Source organism: Bombus fervidus, chromosome 1 (assembly GCF_041682495.2).
Source record: "Bombus fervidus isolate BK054 chromosome 1, iyBomFerv1, whole genome shotgun sequence".
NCBI lineage: Eukaryota > Metazoa > Arthropoda > Insecta > Hymenoptera > Apidae > Bombus > Bombus fervidus.
Genome location: NC_091517.1, coordinates 21,927,144 through 21,943,504, shown reverse-complemented (window position 1 = coordinate 21,943,504; position 16,361 = coordinate 21,927,144). Strand labels below are relative to the sequence as shown.

Below are 16,361 nucleotides of genomic sequence, written 5' to 3'. Positions count from 1 at the left end.
GAAGGGAAAGAGTGGAAGCAGCGTCACAGGACTAATGGGAGCGAGAGTGACAGAACGAGAAGGATGAAATCAGAGAGACTCGCCAACGGTGCCGTGATAAAAAGGGTAAAAACGAAAGGGGGAAGGTTGTCAGAGAGAACGAGGGATAGGAAGAGAGAAGGAGAGGCAAGGAGAGGCAAAGAGAGGCAGAGATGAAGAGGGAGAGGTCTAACCTCGTAGAGGAAGATTGTTTTCATTCGGTGCTCAAATTGAAAAGGAACGAGGACCGAAGACCGCGATTCGAAAGCCGGCTAAGTGCCGGAGACAACCAAACGGAGGGTGATTTATTCTCTCTCTCTCTCTCTCTCTCTCTCTTCCCTCTCTCGCGTTCTTTCCACCAACTCCTCTACCTAACTTCCTTTTACGCTAAAACGATGAAACAGAGAGAGGGAGCGCTGAGAACGGGAAGCTTGAGATTCGTACAAGTGGCAACGTAATCAATTTTTTCTTTCTTTTTTTTTTTACGCATTTTAATTCGCGAACGGAAGATACGAGTGGTCGAGGAATCGAACCTGCTATGGTTTTCGGATTCTTATATCGCGATCTATCTGGCGTTTCAACCGAAAGCTTTCGTAGCGTCTGGAGAAAAACTTTCATCGTAAGATCGAAAGGAACAATTACACGTACATAATTACATAATTTACATAATTACAAATTAGGTGGTAAATCGTGAGAGGAAAATTGCACGCGTTGACTGATAAATAGCAAGACGAACGTTATCGCGTCGTGACAATTTTTGCTTTTATCGCGATTAAAGTATCAGACACGAAGTATCTTTGTGATCATCGGTATCTGTTAAACAAAGTAATACGACTAAGTATCCTTTACATTTCTACTTTTGATGAACTACTTTTTCTTTCCTCTCTTTTCTTTTTTCATTATCTGTTAATTTGATAATATTTCTAAAAGCTTTTATAGATCTCACGATATATCAATTAGAAGGCGACCGTTTTATATTTCTTTCGAACTTAGAGAAACCTTTGGATAATAAGAAAATACGATTGGATCGAAAATAAAAGAAAAGACGCGATAGGGTTAAAGGGATTGGCAAGAATCGCGTATAAAGTAACTATCCGAATAATCGTAGGTAACTGGATCGAGGATCGAGCGCGAATTTTTACACTAACAGTTCGGTTGACAAAATCTGAATCAATTTTCGTCTCGTTCTATTTTCACCGGCATAGTGTAAATACTATAACTGTAAAAACGAACCCTTACGGTACAACGATGAATTGATCGGACACGTTCGATAAATTCCACCGGTTTATCTGTTTGCTTAAACATTAGCGATTAATAAAAAATAAAAACAGAAAGAGGAAAGGAAAGAGAGAAAGGGAAAGGGTGAATTCGGTGGAAAAAATCGGCGATCTTCTATAATCACGCTAGCGCAACGGTTATCACGGCTAATTAACCGATCGCCAAGAACCAATAACTTTTCATTTCTCCTTTAATTAGCGTTAGAAGGCTCGAGAGCCGGTCCAACCGTGTTACATCGGCGTTCGCTGCAATTTGTCGTCGCGCGCCGATACGCCCGAAGGGGATTGATTTCGCGGCGACCAGCGATTTTCCGTTTCCTACTCTTACTTTTATTGCCCTCCTATGAGTTCATTAGCAATTATACGAGAGTATCGAGTAACCGCTTATTCTCATTTCCCCCGACACAAAATAGTATATCGTTTCCAGGCGTTCGAACGAAGCTTGAAACAAACGGAGGCCTTCGTTGAAGCGCGTTATTTTTTCGATCGCGCAATTTTTATCGCGTTAACGTCGTTCAGCCGCGTAATAACGCGTACAGCGACTCGCGAAAGAATTCCAACACTTGTACAAACCTTCTATGAATATATTAGCCGTACGGAGTCCACGTTGTACAACTTGATGCACAGAAAAACCGATGAGGCATAAGTATCGTTTGCTTAAATTTATCATGAAATTTATGCGTTTCTGTCGTCTCGTTATGATAAACAAGCTTATGGTGGTAATTTCTTTCGGAAAAGGTATATCGAGATAATTGAATAATCGCCTCGGTGCAACGTATGTGTCAATAATCTATACCAGCCAATCTATCAGAAGCTTATTTATGCTTGCTGGTAAATTGCCTAACATCGAAAGTTGCGAATCGCAACTTGTTCCGAGTTTCAATTACGTCGATAAAATTGTATTTCCACGGAGGATAAGCGTAAACTTTTCCAATGTAACGCGGACCAACATGACGTAACGGTATCCTGCGCTCGTACATCCAGCTATCGCAAGGTTAAACACAATCGTTGATCGTCTAACGAGTCGATTAACCGGTACACGTTTTAACGGTTACGTATCAATTCGAAGCGCAAATCGTACACGGCAATAACAACGCGGCTATAAAGCATCCTGAGCTAACTAGTTTGCCACTTGAGCCACCGGACGCAATTTCGCGCCGATTTAATGGTGGACCGGCCTATTCGACGACGCGACGGACCTATCCCTACCCTGTCCCCAGGCTTGCACCCCATTAAGCAACGCCCCTGGGTACAAGGGTGAGAAATGATCGGCCGCTAATGCTAATGAATATCAGCTCGTCGTGTCAGGGAGGGTTGTTTGGGAGTTTAGGACTCTCTTCCCCATCCTCCGTTTCACAACGCAGAGGGAGAAAGATAGAGATAGAGAGGGGGAGAGAGAAGGAGGGAGAGAGTTCTAGGTAGCTCGCGTGCAACGAGGGGTCGTGGTCGCTTTTAAGAAAATTGCTGACAGAAGGGGGATGTGGCCCAGTGTTTCCCCTAATTAGCCAAAATTACACGATTTCCCGGACCAGATGCGTCGTCACCCCCTTTTCGTTTTTGTGATCCGTGACTACGGGGCGGCCGCTAGACACCATCAGGATCGGCCGGCATATTCCGAACTTAATTAACGAGAAATCTTTTGATCCTTAAACTCCTACCCTCGCTGGCGCGGTAGCGCGATAGAAATCAGGCCGACGTTCTTTAAGCGGCCGCCGCTCCGGCTTAACGTCTCTCGTCCGGGAAACTTCGTGGAAAAGGGGATGGTCTGGTAACTTCAACGTATACGTTTTCGGCTACCTTACGCCAGAGATAAAGAGCTCTTCCTCTCAGCTGCGTGAATATGAATGATAAAGCGCCGAAAGAAATTGTTTCGACGAAATTCTCGCTTACCTGCTTGTGCATCTCCACGTTTAGGCCGTAAGACATTTCGTAGTACTGTAACAGAAAGAAGCAGAGATATTTTATTATCGCTTTTTACGCACGTTCGTACGTCGTAATCAAGCTACGTGGTAATGTTCGTGCGATTATTGGTCGATCGTTCTGCGCCGAGAAATCGCGACATTCTGATTCGATAGCCTCACTTTTTCGCGATATGATATTCTCATAGCGTGTGAACATATAAAAGTAGAGGTTGCATTAGATATACAGCGTACAATCGAGACAGATCGTCGAATTTTAATACAACGGTCGCTGTATTGCTTTTCCTGAGAATCGGAAGAGGTTTACAGCTGAAGTTGCAAAAAAAATATTTTACATATGGTACATGGGTATGTAGAGTTACAGTTTACTGTTTTTCAAGCGACTGTTATCCTTGTCTGTTTCACTTAAAACAAGTAGCAACGACGATCTGAAACAACCATTATTTCAAAATTCTAATCCAAACAAAAAATATCATTTCATCTTTGGAAGAAGTTTAATTCTACTACGACTTTCGAACGTTTTACGTCTGAATCTCGCTCCAGTTTCAACCAAAGACAAAATGTCTATATTCGCTATTTTAAGAAAGTCTACAGCATTCGATCGAAACTAGAAATTATGTTGGTAAAAATAATGATTCTCTTAGGTCTGTTCCAAATCTAAGAACTTTCCCAACGATAGAAAAATACAAATCGATGGAAAATGAGGCAAAGCAAGAGTCAATTACGATGATCTTTTGTACCGATCATGTTGTACGATAGATTAACAATGAATTCTGTCAACGTTCGATGGCCCTGGTTAGGAGAATGAGCGAAACGTTGGCGAGATCGGAGTTCCAACCGGCTCCCTGTCCTTTCTTTCATTAGCGATACTTAACTTCTGTTTCTTCACAATATCGTTTCAAACGCTCTAGAGTTTTCACGAGAAGCAGGGAACCCGGTTGGTACAAAACTTTTAATAAATACAACAGGCTTCTTGTAAATCTCGACGAAACGAGAACCACCGTACCACTGTTTCCTTTCCTGTTCCCTTTCACTCCTTTCTTCGCTGTTACGGAGGTAGCGTACAAAAGAAAGGATCATTACAACGTTCTCTTGCGAACGAGTCGGATCAACCGACCACTTTTGTCCCTTGAACGCGCGAGACTCGCATGTTGCCTCGGTCGAGCATTGCCCAAGGTTCAAACTGACCTAACGTCGAGACGAAAAAGAAGAAAAACCACTTTCCCGGTAGAATTTGGAATGTTAATCCCTCGCCGGTAGGTTGGCTGACGAGGAGATTTTTGTTTCAAAATATTTTTTGTTTTTCGGTCATGAACCTTTCTACGTAGAAATCGAGTCCTTGGAAACGTACAAGGATTATCCGAAAAGTATTCCATCATTTTGAATATTCAGAGAACGAATCGAGCGACGAAAGCTAACAACCGTTCGAAAGAAATTTTACTGAGTTTATGCGAACACTTGCTGTTCCGTGGTGCTGTTCGATCGATAGCGAAATGTCATCGAGCGAGTTTTACCGATCTTCGATTATATGATCATATGTATTGACAATGAATATACACGGTGAACCGTAACGCGATCGTTGCATCGATAAGAGTAGCGAGATTTTCAAGTATCGACAAGATATTGCGCCATTTGGATTTTTAAGTAGGAATTAATTAAGCGCAAAGCGTAGACCGAAGTTATATCGCGATCACCTTTACCTGGGTCAACGGTTCTACCTTTTTCCAAAGATAAAATTTCATACAAGTCCACTTCTTTCCAACGTTCGTTTACAATCAGCCATCCTTACTTCTTTACGATTAAAAAATTATTATTGGATATCCGCTTCGGAAGCATATCCGCTGTATTGAATCTTTATGGTTTATTAATAATCTCTAGATTCTAAATTATGCGTACCTCGTAAATCCTAAAACTATTTTTCAACTCGTCCCAATATAAAATCTTGTCCGCCTTAACGAGAGAGGTTACATTAGCATCGTTGCAAAATTTCGCGTATTATCTTATCTGCGGTTCTTCGAACTGTGCCTGTATGAAATAACGCAACGTTAACGATCGTATATCGCCCACGTAATACACGAACGAAAGCAATAAAATTAATCCACCATTTGCCAAATACTTTGCACATCGGATTTTACAGCCGATGCTTCTATAACAACTTAATCCGCGTCAAGCGGCAGTTGCGTATTTAATCAGATAAATCGGGCATATTCCACCGTGCTTTGTAATGGAGGGAGAATTAACTTCAGCCGGCTAGTTATGTAACAAGTATTTCACCCCACCGGTTGAGGGCTAAAATTGATTATCGACGACGCCAACGACCGAATAAATTACCCTGTGTTTCTCTGCCGCGACACGATCGATCGAGCTAAGGTTTCATCGTCGATGTCTACGAAAAACTTGGTTTTATTTGTCGCGTGAAACCAACGCCGTCGAGATCGTCCGTTGAACGTTAAGCGAGCTCCGTTAATTTCCAAGTATAAACAGCAGCAGAAGCGAGAAGAGATTTTTCACGAGACGAGTAAACTCGCGACAAGATTCCCTTGCAACTCGAACGTCTTCAATTGGGTTAACTACATACAATTCGTGGGTACGGCCGCCTGATCGTAAATTGGTTAGTAGCTGAAGTCACTCGAGTACCAGCCACCCGCTCTGGGACGCATTACAGCACCGACACGATGATTCCGTGACGCGTTATATGTAGCACGCTCGTAAAAATGTTTGAGTAGAAGGCGCATGGAACGAGTATCGACAGAAACGGAGCCAACTACACGGATATGCACATTCTTCGATTTATACCTGTTACGTAATTAATTTACGGCCACGTGTTTTGCGAAATACTTGTATAGATTATCATCGAACGTTTCCCGATGCTATTTGCAAGCTTTCAAAGATGCTGTTTCAAGAAGCTGAACGCTTTATGCAGCAACGTGTATCTACTCAAAAATACTTTTAAAAAGTTCCTAAGTACCTAACGGGTTTCTCTCTCTCTCTCTCTCCGCTTTTCTTATACTTTACGCTTCTTTACGTTCTTTCTTCTAATTTTATTTCTGTCCTGCGTTTCTTCCCTCCTTTCTTCTTCCGCGTATTCTCTTCTTCCTATCTTCTATCCCCCTTTCTCTATCGCGCTTCTTCGGTTCCTCCTATCGAAGTTCGGTAAAATATTCTCAATACAAATTATTCAAACGTACTCCTTTGCGGAAAACATTCGCGCGAACGAAGCGAGCTTTGAAGCAAAATTTCTAAATGAAAGAACGAATAATCTCGCCTGATCGTCTCGCATAAAAAATCTAGATCGTATCGAAGTGTCGAATATAACGAACGGTATCGAACGAACGATGTCTTTTATAAACATTACGGGAAGGAGGCACAAGTCAAAAGCGATAATCCCTAGGTAGGTTGGAACAGAGGTAAGCTGGTAAGCACGAAGAGAAAGCAAGGGTCACGTCCAAAGGCTGGACGGGGGTTCGATCCGGTCGGTGTTCCGCTAAAGTGCATCGTATCATACGATTCGTGAGCGCGCTTGCGCGATCGTAAATCGGTTAGTGACTGTCGCTTAGCGCTGCGTGTCCGCCTTTAGCCCCTCGTTCCAGGACGAATGGCTTCAGGGGGTAAGGGGGTTGGCTTTGGCCGTCGAGAGAAAGCATACACGTAGGTCGAGAGATAATACTCCAGGGAGATCGATAGCATCGACCACGGAAATACACCGACTTAATAATGCAGCCGATAATCACGATGAAAGAGCACGATGACGATGGCAGAAGTAACGGTAAGAGAAATCAGTCGGTCGCTGAGTACGACTTCTAACGCGTATTTTCACAGAGACCTTGCCTTCCTCTGCAACCCGCTTTATCGTAATATCAGTTTTGTCGGTGAGCTGGATGCCGCCCTCTCGTCGTCCATTATCTAAGTAGATCGACAATATGCGAACGGTTACGATTATTATACAAGCGATAGCTAAGTGGAACGCGACACGTGATCCGTTTCGATATTGGATCTATGTTGCGAGCGTAACAATCGCATTACGTATTGGTCGTTGTTGAACGTTGGGGCGGAAACATTAAGTAAAAAGTTAAATATATCGCGTAATAAACGTTAAAAATACGTATGATCGTTGATTAAAAGTTACTTGAAATACTTATGATTTGTGAGAATGTGTCGGATTTCTGGTTTCTTATGACCCAACGAATTTTAAAAGAACGTAAGACTATAGCAGGAAACTCGCCTAAAACGCAATTTTCAGGATGCTAGATATAATATACGTAGAATATCACACTATCATAGAAACGTGTGGTTATGAATAAAAAAGATGTGAAACTTTCATCGACCCTCGTTTTTCATTCTTTTTATCCGAGTATTACATTCGTCGCTAGCTGTCTTTTAACGCAGCAACGATTCTCAGCCGAGCTCTTTGGTAATTGATACTTTCCTTCTTCTTGGTTACCAGCCTGTGTTAAGGTTAACGTTATTAATTCTCCGCATTTTATCATTAGCGAGTATGCAAATTAATTAGTTATAAATTGGCACAATCGTGACATCAACGACAGGACGTAAATATCGTTACACAAACACGTGCGCGAAGAAATTGCAAAATAGACTAAACGACTTCTTGGCGATTAATTATTAACGAGACTGATGATCCGCCGGAAAGCAGATGAATTTTAAATGAACGCAATCAATTAACCTGCTGGCGTATTATGTGACGGTAGAAACGGAAGAACACCGTGGAAAAAAACGACGCCAGATTAAATATAACTTATTCCACGTTCGTTCGCGATAGAACGTTCAAACAGGAATTAACAAATCGCTTCTCGACCGAGTTAATCGGTCCGGATCGATATCGTACCGATTAAAAATGTCCATTTTATAAAGCAACTTAACACTTATCGCGAAACATATTACTGCTATGTTTGTTCAACTGTTATATCAAAAAGATATTATTATACTTATCACAACTAAAGCAACGTTCGATAAATATGCAAATATATTTTATTTATTCCAAGTGATCAAAATTTCAGAACCACTTTACATTTACATCGCGTCGAATTACGCGAGATATATTTTAAAATTTCGCATTATAAGACGAGAAACAGACGTAAGATATTCCGTGATACAGTTGGTTGAATATACGGACGAGTATACTCTGGTTATACGTCCCTTGTACATTTCAACGAAGACTCGTTATAAAACGTATGTCCATCCGAAACTTAACTCGCTTATCACGACGCACAGAACTCGTACGCAAACCGTCAGCCAACCTTTTCGAAACACCCTATATATACGTGTAACGCGGAATGGATCGGTCGATCGTATAGAATATAAAAGACAGAAAATCGTATCCTTCGAAGCGATTATCGATGGAGGAGAGTGATAGAGAGAGAAAGGGGAAAGCCATCCTAAATTGCGCGTTATCGACATCCTGGACGGGAATTAATTCGATTCGTGACGTAATAAAATGCTTCTTGGCCGCATCGCGGAACGTATATTGGGTTCGTTGGAAAGTCCGAAACACGAAGAAAAGAGTTCGCCGGGCCAAGTCGATAATCGGATGAAGAGAAACTGTCGGTGGTCGACAGAGGTATGGGGAGGGGAGGGGGGGTCGTATCGATCTCATCTGGCAACCTTTCCTTTTCTATTTTCACGTGGTTCGGAACCCAATAATAGGGGTTGTACCGATAATTTCACCCCCTCCGGTTATTCGATATGGATCTTTTAGTAGCGAGCCTTTGCTAGGGTGATTGAACCGCCTACTCTCTTTTCCAGCATCCCCTATACTCTCGTCTATATCTTTCTGTCTACCATATATATTCTCCGTCTCTTCCCATTTCCTCTCTTTTTCAACTCCACGTAACCACTCAGCGCGCACTTTCCTTCCACCTCGTCGCTCCCCGTTTTACCTTTGTTTCTCCTTTTCATCCTTTCCCGAATGTTTTCCGCGAGCGCTCGCGCCTCGCGCTTCCGTACAATTAATGGATAATTAATCAGCCAAACTCGACCGCGACGATGCGAGAATCGCGGCGATAATCCGAGATACGGGTCGTTACCTTTGTCAGATGACAAAAAAGGGAGGGTTGAATATGACGAGGCGGGGGTGGAACAGAAGGGTAGGAGATGAGAAGAGACGAGCGAAGGAAAAAATTTATTTGCTCTTGCGGTTAATTCTTGTCCTCTTCGCAGGGCGACGGGATCGTAAAGCGACGGAAAAGGATGCGCGTCGACGTAAGTGAGATCGATAGCTACGTAAAGGGAGAAGTCACAAAGTTCGTAGGAAAGAACGGTTACGACGTTGGCAGCGTTAAGAAAATTGAATAGCGAAAGACACGGCTGCCACAAAGAAAGGAAGAAAAAAGGAAGAAAAAAGGAAAAAAGGAGAGAAGAAAGGACAGGGGGAAAAGAAGAGAAAAGGTTGGGATGGGTTTGGTGGAAAAAACAAAAAAAGGAAGCGAGAGAAAGAGAGAGAGAGAGAGAGAGAGAGAGAGAGAGAGAGACCCGGGTGAGAAGCATCGTGGTGGGGAAAAGGAAGGGTCGGTAAATTCGTGAAAACAGTTAACCCCACGGACGTTGGTGCACCGTTATGAAACTTCGTAAACGTCGGTGAAAAGGGGAGGGTGGAAAAACAAAAACACTAAATTGCACGGTAGAAACTTCAAAGGCGGAAATAAAATCTGTAAAAAGAAGCAGACGGTGAACGCAAACGGGAAAAACAAGAAGTAATCAAGAAACGTGCCCGGAGGATGTGGGTTATGTTTAATTTGTTACGCTGCGGAAAAACGAAATAGAGATAAAGAGAGGGCGCGGAGGAGAAACGGCGTGGGGGAAAAAAAAAGGAAGTAGCAGAGGAGCGAGAAAAAGAGAGGGAAAACGCGGGTAATCGGGAAGTCTGCGTTTTTAAAGGGTGAAAAACGTGCCGCGCACCGACGGCAACCTGCTTTCATAAGAATATTTTTCACGTCTTTACCGGCCGTCTCTCTTCCCTCGAACTCTCGGTCCCGCGCGCGTTTCATCGGTGCGAATCGTTCCGCTTTCATAATAAAAATCGAATTACTTTCTTATCGATTTAACAACTTTTTCTAAAGTGTCAAATAAAATGAAGAGGAACGAGGAAATAAATCCGAGCGCGCACGACCCCGCTTTCTCCGCCAGATACTTTTCAGGGAATTAATTTAACGGTACTCCATCGTTTCGCGATAAAAATGGAACAACGCGCGCGGCGGAAAGGTTATTGCACGATAAAACTAAATGGATTCTTCGCGATACCTTCGAATGGACACACAGGATCGTTTCTGATGATGCCAAAAAAAGAAAAAAAAAAAGAAAACGAAAAGGAAAGAAGGGGAGCTACCGGAAACCTTTTCCGAGGGAGATAATCGAGTGGTTCTTCCGTTTTCGTAGTTAATGAAACGTACAACAAAATTATTATCTTTCAATGATACACATACACTGACACATAGTATCGATCATAGTCATATAACCATATATTAGACATAGTCATTGATCGAAGTGTTTGATATACTGCACAAACTATGACAATTCCGTGCATCGATTCAGAGTTGATGCGATTTAACAAAAAAAAAAAAGAAAAAGAAAAAAAATCCACAAACGTAACGAGTCGCTTCTATTGGAGAAGAATGCATCGGATAAGGACATGTCGCGAGGCGATGATCCGTGCGCTAAAGTTGTGAAAAGGACGGGAGCACGAAATGTATGGGGTGGCGTAGCGAAAAGAAGAGAAACAGGAAGAGAAATTCCGAGAAGAAGATGAACGACAAGGAGCGAAAGAGAAAAAGGAAAACAGATAGCGTGAGAAAGAGAAAGAGAGAGAGAGAGTGAGAGAGAGAGGGATGAGGGAGGGAGAAAAAGTTGAAGCGGCCGCGACGCTCGGATTTACGCGGCACGTTACCCTAATGAAAATCGCGGAGGATGAATTGTAGGAGGGATGGAAAGGTGGCTGGTTGGAATACACAGGGGTGGAATTAGAATATCAGAGACACGTTCGCAGTCTGTACATACGTTACACCAATACTCCTTCTCGTCAGGCTGTACGTATATAATACTTGTCGGTAGTTGACAAACCCTCGACATCAATTTCTCTCTCCGTCTCTAATTCCCCCCGTCTCTTTCCCTTCCCCTTTTCCCTTTACCACCCTACGCCCCATCCCCTTCCTCCGTTGCCTTCCGACTCTGTCCTTCTCTCTGTCGCGTCCTCTCCCTTTCTACTCTTCCCACCGACCCTCCCCTATCTTTCTCTCTTTCACCCTGTCACTCGGCTCTTCGTCTCTCTCTCTCGCTTCCTCTCTTCGTTTACTTTGGAGATATCGATTACCGGCTCAACTCTCAACCCCCATCAACCCCTCTGTCACCTCCAACCCCCACCCCTTATCCACTCCCACTGACACCCCCTCCCCCACAACCCAAGCCCCAACCACTCGGCCCAGCTTGCTGCTTGGTTGCTTGCACGGTGTCACATCGGTGTAGCAGTTTACAGAGATGGTACAGTTCGCGACAATTACGATCAAACGTACAGTTAACATCGGCGTACGATCTCGCGACCCGGGGATGAGGGATTGCGATGGAAGTCGTGTCGCCTAACTGCTTCGTGCTTTCGGATCGATCATTGCATGCCGCACACGCTCATCCGGCGTCATTTTTTCCGCTCTCTTTTCTTTCTCTCCTCTCCTTCCTATCTCTCGTTTTTCGCCTCATCTTGTCTATGTTTCTCTATGAGACAAAATGAACGTATTATTGCGATATATCGAAATAATACAGGTGAGAAGAGGAGAAACGAAGGGGCTCGGCAAACGATCGCGTTACGAGATAACGCTCGCAAACGGTGTTTCGCAGACGCGTTTAAAATAATAGAGGGCTTCTCCATTGGCAAATTTTTTCTTTCTCTCTCTCTTTTTTTTTTTTTTTTTTTTTTTTTTTTTTTTTTTTTTTTTGAAAAAAAGGAAGGGCAGAGGTGAAAATAAATCCAGGACCGAGGATCGTAGCAGGGCTGTTGACCTTACTCCGCTGGGGAACGTATACGTTTTCGTATACCAGAAGGGAGGGAGCAGTTTACAGAACAGCATAACAGCCAGCGTAAAAGCACGTTCTCAAATATCGGTGAATTTATACACGCGAATAAAGCAGACGACCCGATTTCTTTTTCTTTCGCCCGCCTATTCGCCTGCCCGTTACACGAAAACCTCCTCTTCCCTCTGTGCGTCCCACAAACTATCAAAACACGCGAAAATTACTTTCCAAAGGAACTGCCGGCTTAGCGTGCAACGTAAATAAAGATATGGGCAAATATTTTGCCTGGTACAATCGTAATTACGAGGTAAAAGCGCGGATTACAAGAGCAAATTACTGACTAAACGGTAAAATAAAATAAATAAAGATGTTCAACGTGTTTGAAAATTTCAAACGATCGAATCTTTTGGCTCGCCTATTCTTTTTTCTTCTTTCTTTTTCTCTAAGTTGTTCCGATACGGTACAGGGCTATAATAATTAATACACGAATGTTTATACAAATTCATATCTTCGTACATTTCCACATTTTTAAAGAAAGAAACCCGCAATGGAAATTTGTTTCAGCTATTGAAGATTATATCGAGTACTTTGCTCTGAATATTTTGTACATTTGCGTGGTGTATCCATTCTGAGCCGCAAACTATATTTGCAACCTTTTTCGACCACTTTACGTTACCGAACGTTATTTTGTAACAGCGTGTCTGTGAAAGAACATTCCAAGGATCCGTGTAGCGTTCTTTCCGTTGTTATTTCCTCCGCTTAGATTCCACAGTTTTATGAAATTTAAAGAAATTTTAGTATTACCAACATTATGATAAACTATTTCTTTAATGAAGAAAATATCGCTATCTGTCCAATATGTGACCGTGAAAACGTGACCTATGAAAAATAAGAAATTCCCCTGAGCGACTTTCGAAGCGATGGAAAGGGTTCGATACGAGGGAAATGATGTAAACACGGAAAACGAGAATCATCGATGTAACACTGAGAAATTTGTTTCAAAAATTGTACTACGAATTTCTAAGCTTTCCCTTTGTTAGATCTTTCCATCGAAGTTTAACTCTGCTCGCGATTCCCTCATTTTTCAAAGACTTTGTTACTCGCGCCGCTTCTCCTTTGATCCTCTCGCATCGATTAATCAGTACGAAAGAACAACGAATTCCTGAACTGTTCGATAATAAATATTTAATAAAGAAGCGAGGAATGAAATGGACTCCCGTGGCAAATACTTTGGTCCACGTTAATGCCGCACTTTAATATAGGTAAGTCCAAGTTAAGCTCCTTACCGATGACGATACGATTAGTACGGTTGGTTGAGCTAATTGCCTCCGTGCTGATGGGAACTGAATCGAAGAGCCGGCAATATGAAGCGAGAACAATATCGATCGTTTTTCTCCATTGCCCCGTGTCGGGGAGGGTTGCGACAAAGATTACCGAGTTCAATAATGGCCCTGTAACCTCGTTGCTTATAAAACCCGATTCCGTGGCTACGATTAACCTCTCTATCGATAATTTCAACAATAGAAGCACGTGCACCGGCACAGAACTTTCGACAGTTCCAGTCTGTATATTATAACTAAGATAACAACAAAAGATATACGCTATCGGAGGATGTATTGCACTACCATAATGCGTAATTGTAATATTTCGTTTATATTCGATCCTTGTTTCGATCTGTACGTAAAGAAACATAATAACGTTGAACTAATTCTGTATTCGCAAAAGTTAACAAACCTTCGATTTACGTTCTGGCAATTTTCTTAACCTCGATAAATTCAACAACTTTAACAGTCTTAGTAGGAATCTTAATAATCGAAGAGGCTGCTGCGGTAAGGAGGAAGCTCGGCTTGCAGTCGTTTGAGCGGACGAAGAAAAACCAACTGAAAGTTGATCAGAATCAAATCACTTTCCCAAACCTGCTGCGGATTCACAGTCGACTAACATTCGTAGTAACTTTTGTGCTTTCGAATATAAAGTCTGTATCTTTCTTTTTCTTCCAATTGGCAGAGTTTTCGATCTTTCTAACTTCCATATCCTAGAATTTTGATAATTTTCGCAACTTTCGTCACACGAAACGTTGTACTCCGAAGAAACGCGTAACAACGCCCCATAACAGTGCGACGATTCATCGAATCCCCTCGAGTTCGTCCGAGTGTCGCCTAAGCGATGTTTCCAACTGCCGCGAATAAGCTGTACTCGATACGAAGATAAAAAGACATGAAGACGAACTTACAAAGTGCCTTACCATAACGTAATGCCTCTGCATCTCGGTCTTCTCGCTGGCCAGTTTCTCGCATTCGATCTTCAGTCTGAAAAGTGAAAAGCAATTGAGGACAGAGCCAGTCAGACATGCGTTAAAGCAGAAATGGCGCGCACTCGTTCAGGACCATTTTGTATGCGTGTTTGTACGTGCGTGTATATATGTCTACATGCATATATATATATTGTATAATGTGCGTGTGCGCGCGCTTGTATGTGTACGTGTAAATACGTGCAAACGCATAGGGCAAGACCGCTTCCTTTCCCTTTGGGATTTGCAGCATCTTGAATTCGAGGAGGAAGAGAACGCGGTGTGTCTCTAGAAAGTAAGATCGAGTTCTCCGGCGAAAAAGCTGAAGGAATAAGAAGAAATGAGATTATGGCGGTGTTAGCGGTTGCGGCGGGCGACCCGACCACTGAAAATCTAAAAAAAAGAAGCACAGCTATGAATAAAGGAAGAGGAACCTGTCGGGGACATTTTGGCAAATATCCGATCGTTCTACGCGTTATTTGCCAAGGAAAATCGATCGGAACGTATGGTATAAAGTTGCTCTTGGAATCGTTTTAACGTCGCTCGCGTACAATTTTAACGCGACGTATCTCGTACTTTTATTAATGAAATAAATTTTACACGGTAATCGTTATGAGTTAAATTTGGAGATAATGTCCACGTTGATTAAAAATTCGAAATTGAGATACTATTTCTAACTAGAGTTGTTCGAATATCAAAAGTGCATCTTAACGCATTCGCTGTGATCGCTCGGAAAGAACTGATCACCTTCGCTCTTTATACAATTCTCGCCAGAAGATGACGTAAGTAATCGCGTATTTCCAGGAAGTGAAAAAAAAATAATGTTCCTACTGGTCATTTTTCTCTACGTTTCAATTGTTTGAGCTAATCAACGTGACTCCAAAAACCCATACGTTTACAGATGCTGTTCGCATAATGAAATTTACCTGCTGATTGTACGAATCGTTATGTAACTCGAGCTAGAATAGATATTTGCGCGTATCTATCTCTATTGCCAACGAAACATTTCGTTTATCGGATTCATTTTTATAGTATTTTTGTAACCATATGAAGATACCTGCAAGTGACGTGGAATTTAACACCGATTCGACCGAAAATTGGTATAAACTATAACAGAAACAATGGAACGTAAATACTTTCTGCAGCCACCGCAGTACGATTCCACATGAACTTTCGTCACTTCGTAATGCGACACTTGTATCTTACAAGAAAGTTAATATCACCTTTCAAAATTCATAAAACTACCAAAAATGATACAATAAACCACGCGGCAATAAAAATTGCGAGTGTTTCGCAGTCGAAATAAAAGAAGTACGATTCACGTCGAGAATGGTGGAGACTGTAGAACGTAGATTGCGAAAGACCGTGCAACAATAAGACTCCGTCTAGGAGTAGAACGTACGCTTTGTAAAGCCGTGGCTTTTCTCAAGAAAAGGAAGCACGTCGCTGAATTTTCGCGAGCGGCGAATTCCACGAGGTCGTAAAAAAAAAATTGCCAAGAGACAGGCAGAAAGTTCATGAATTAGCGGGAAAATTTCGTCGAGGCCAGGAACGTCCCGGGGCAGACATACGCGCACTGGGTGACGACTAGCGGCGAGTACGCGTAGCACGTACTAGCTGGGCGTTAACAACGAAACGCAAATTTAACCGTCCATCCGACGGTTTCAACGGTATCGCAAGTGCGGCATGCGAGATAATTAATGATACGTAAACGCAGACATTTGTACACACGGTCCCATTACACGGGCGTCCGCCCGAAAGTGAGCACTGTTCCAATAACGTTAACGGTTATAGCATCGCCTGCATCTGGATACTACTTGCCGGAACGTCGATTAATTACCGTGT

General features: G+C 42.5%; 1 protein-coding gene across 8 annotated transcripts in view; it reads right to left on the bottom strand.

Moving 5' to 3' along the window:
* Gro (TLE family member transcriptional corepressor groucho) overlaps positions 1–16,361 on the bottom strand; it is a 250,854-nt gene that overhangs the window by 70,203 nt on the left and 164,290 nt on the right. For 6 of the 8 annotated variants that reach the window (XM_072010152.1, XM_072010134.1, XM_072010165.1 and 3 more), the window contains exons 4-5: positions 14,460–14,535; positions 3,186–3,230 (exon numbers count right to left, since the gene is read on the bottom strand). In XM_072010152.1, the coding sequence (XP_071866253.1) occupies positions 3,186–3,230; positions 14,460–14,535 (121 nt within the window). The remainder of the gene's footprint in view (positions 1–3,185; positions 3,231–14,459; positions 14,536–16,361) is intronic. The other 2 variants (XM_072010154.1, XM_072010173.1) reach the window with 1 other exon arrangement.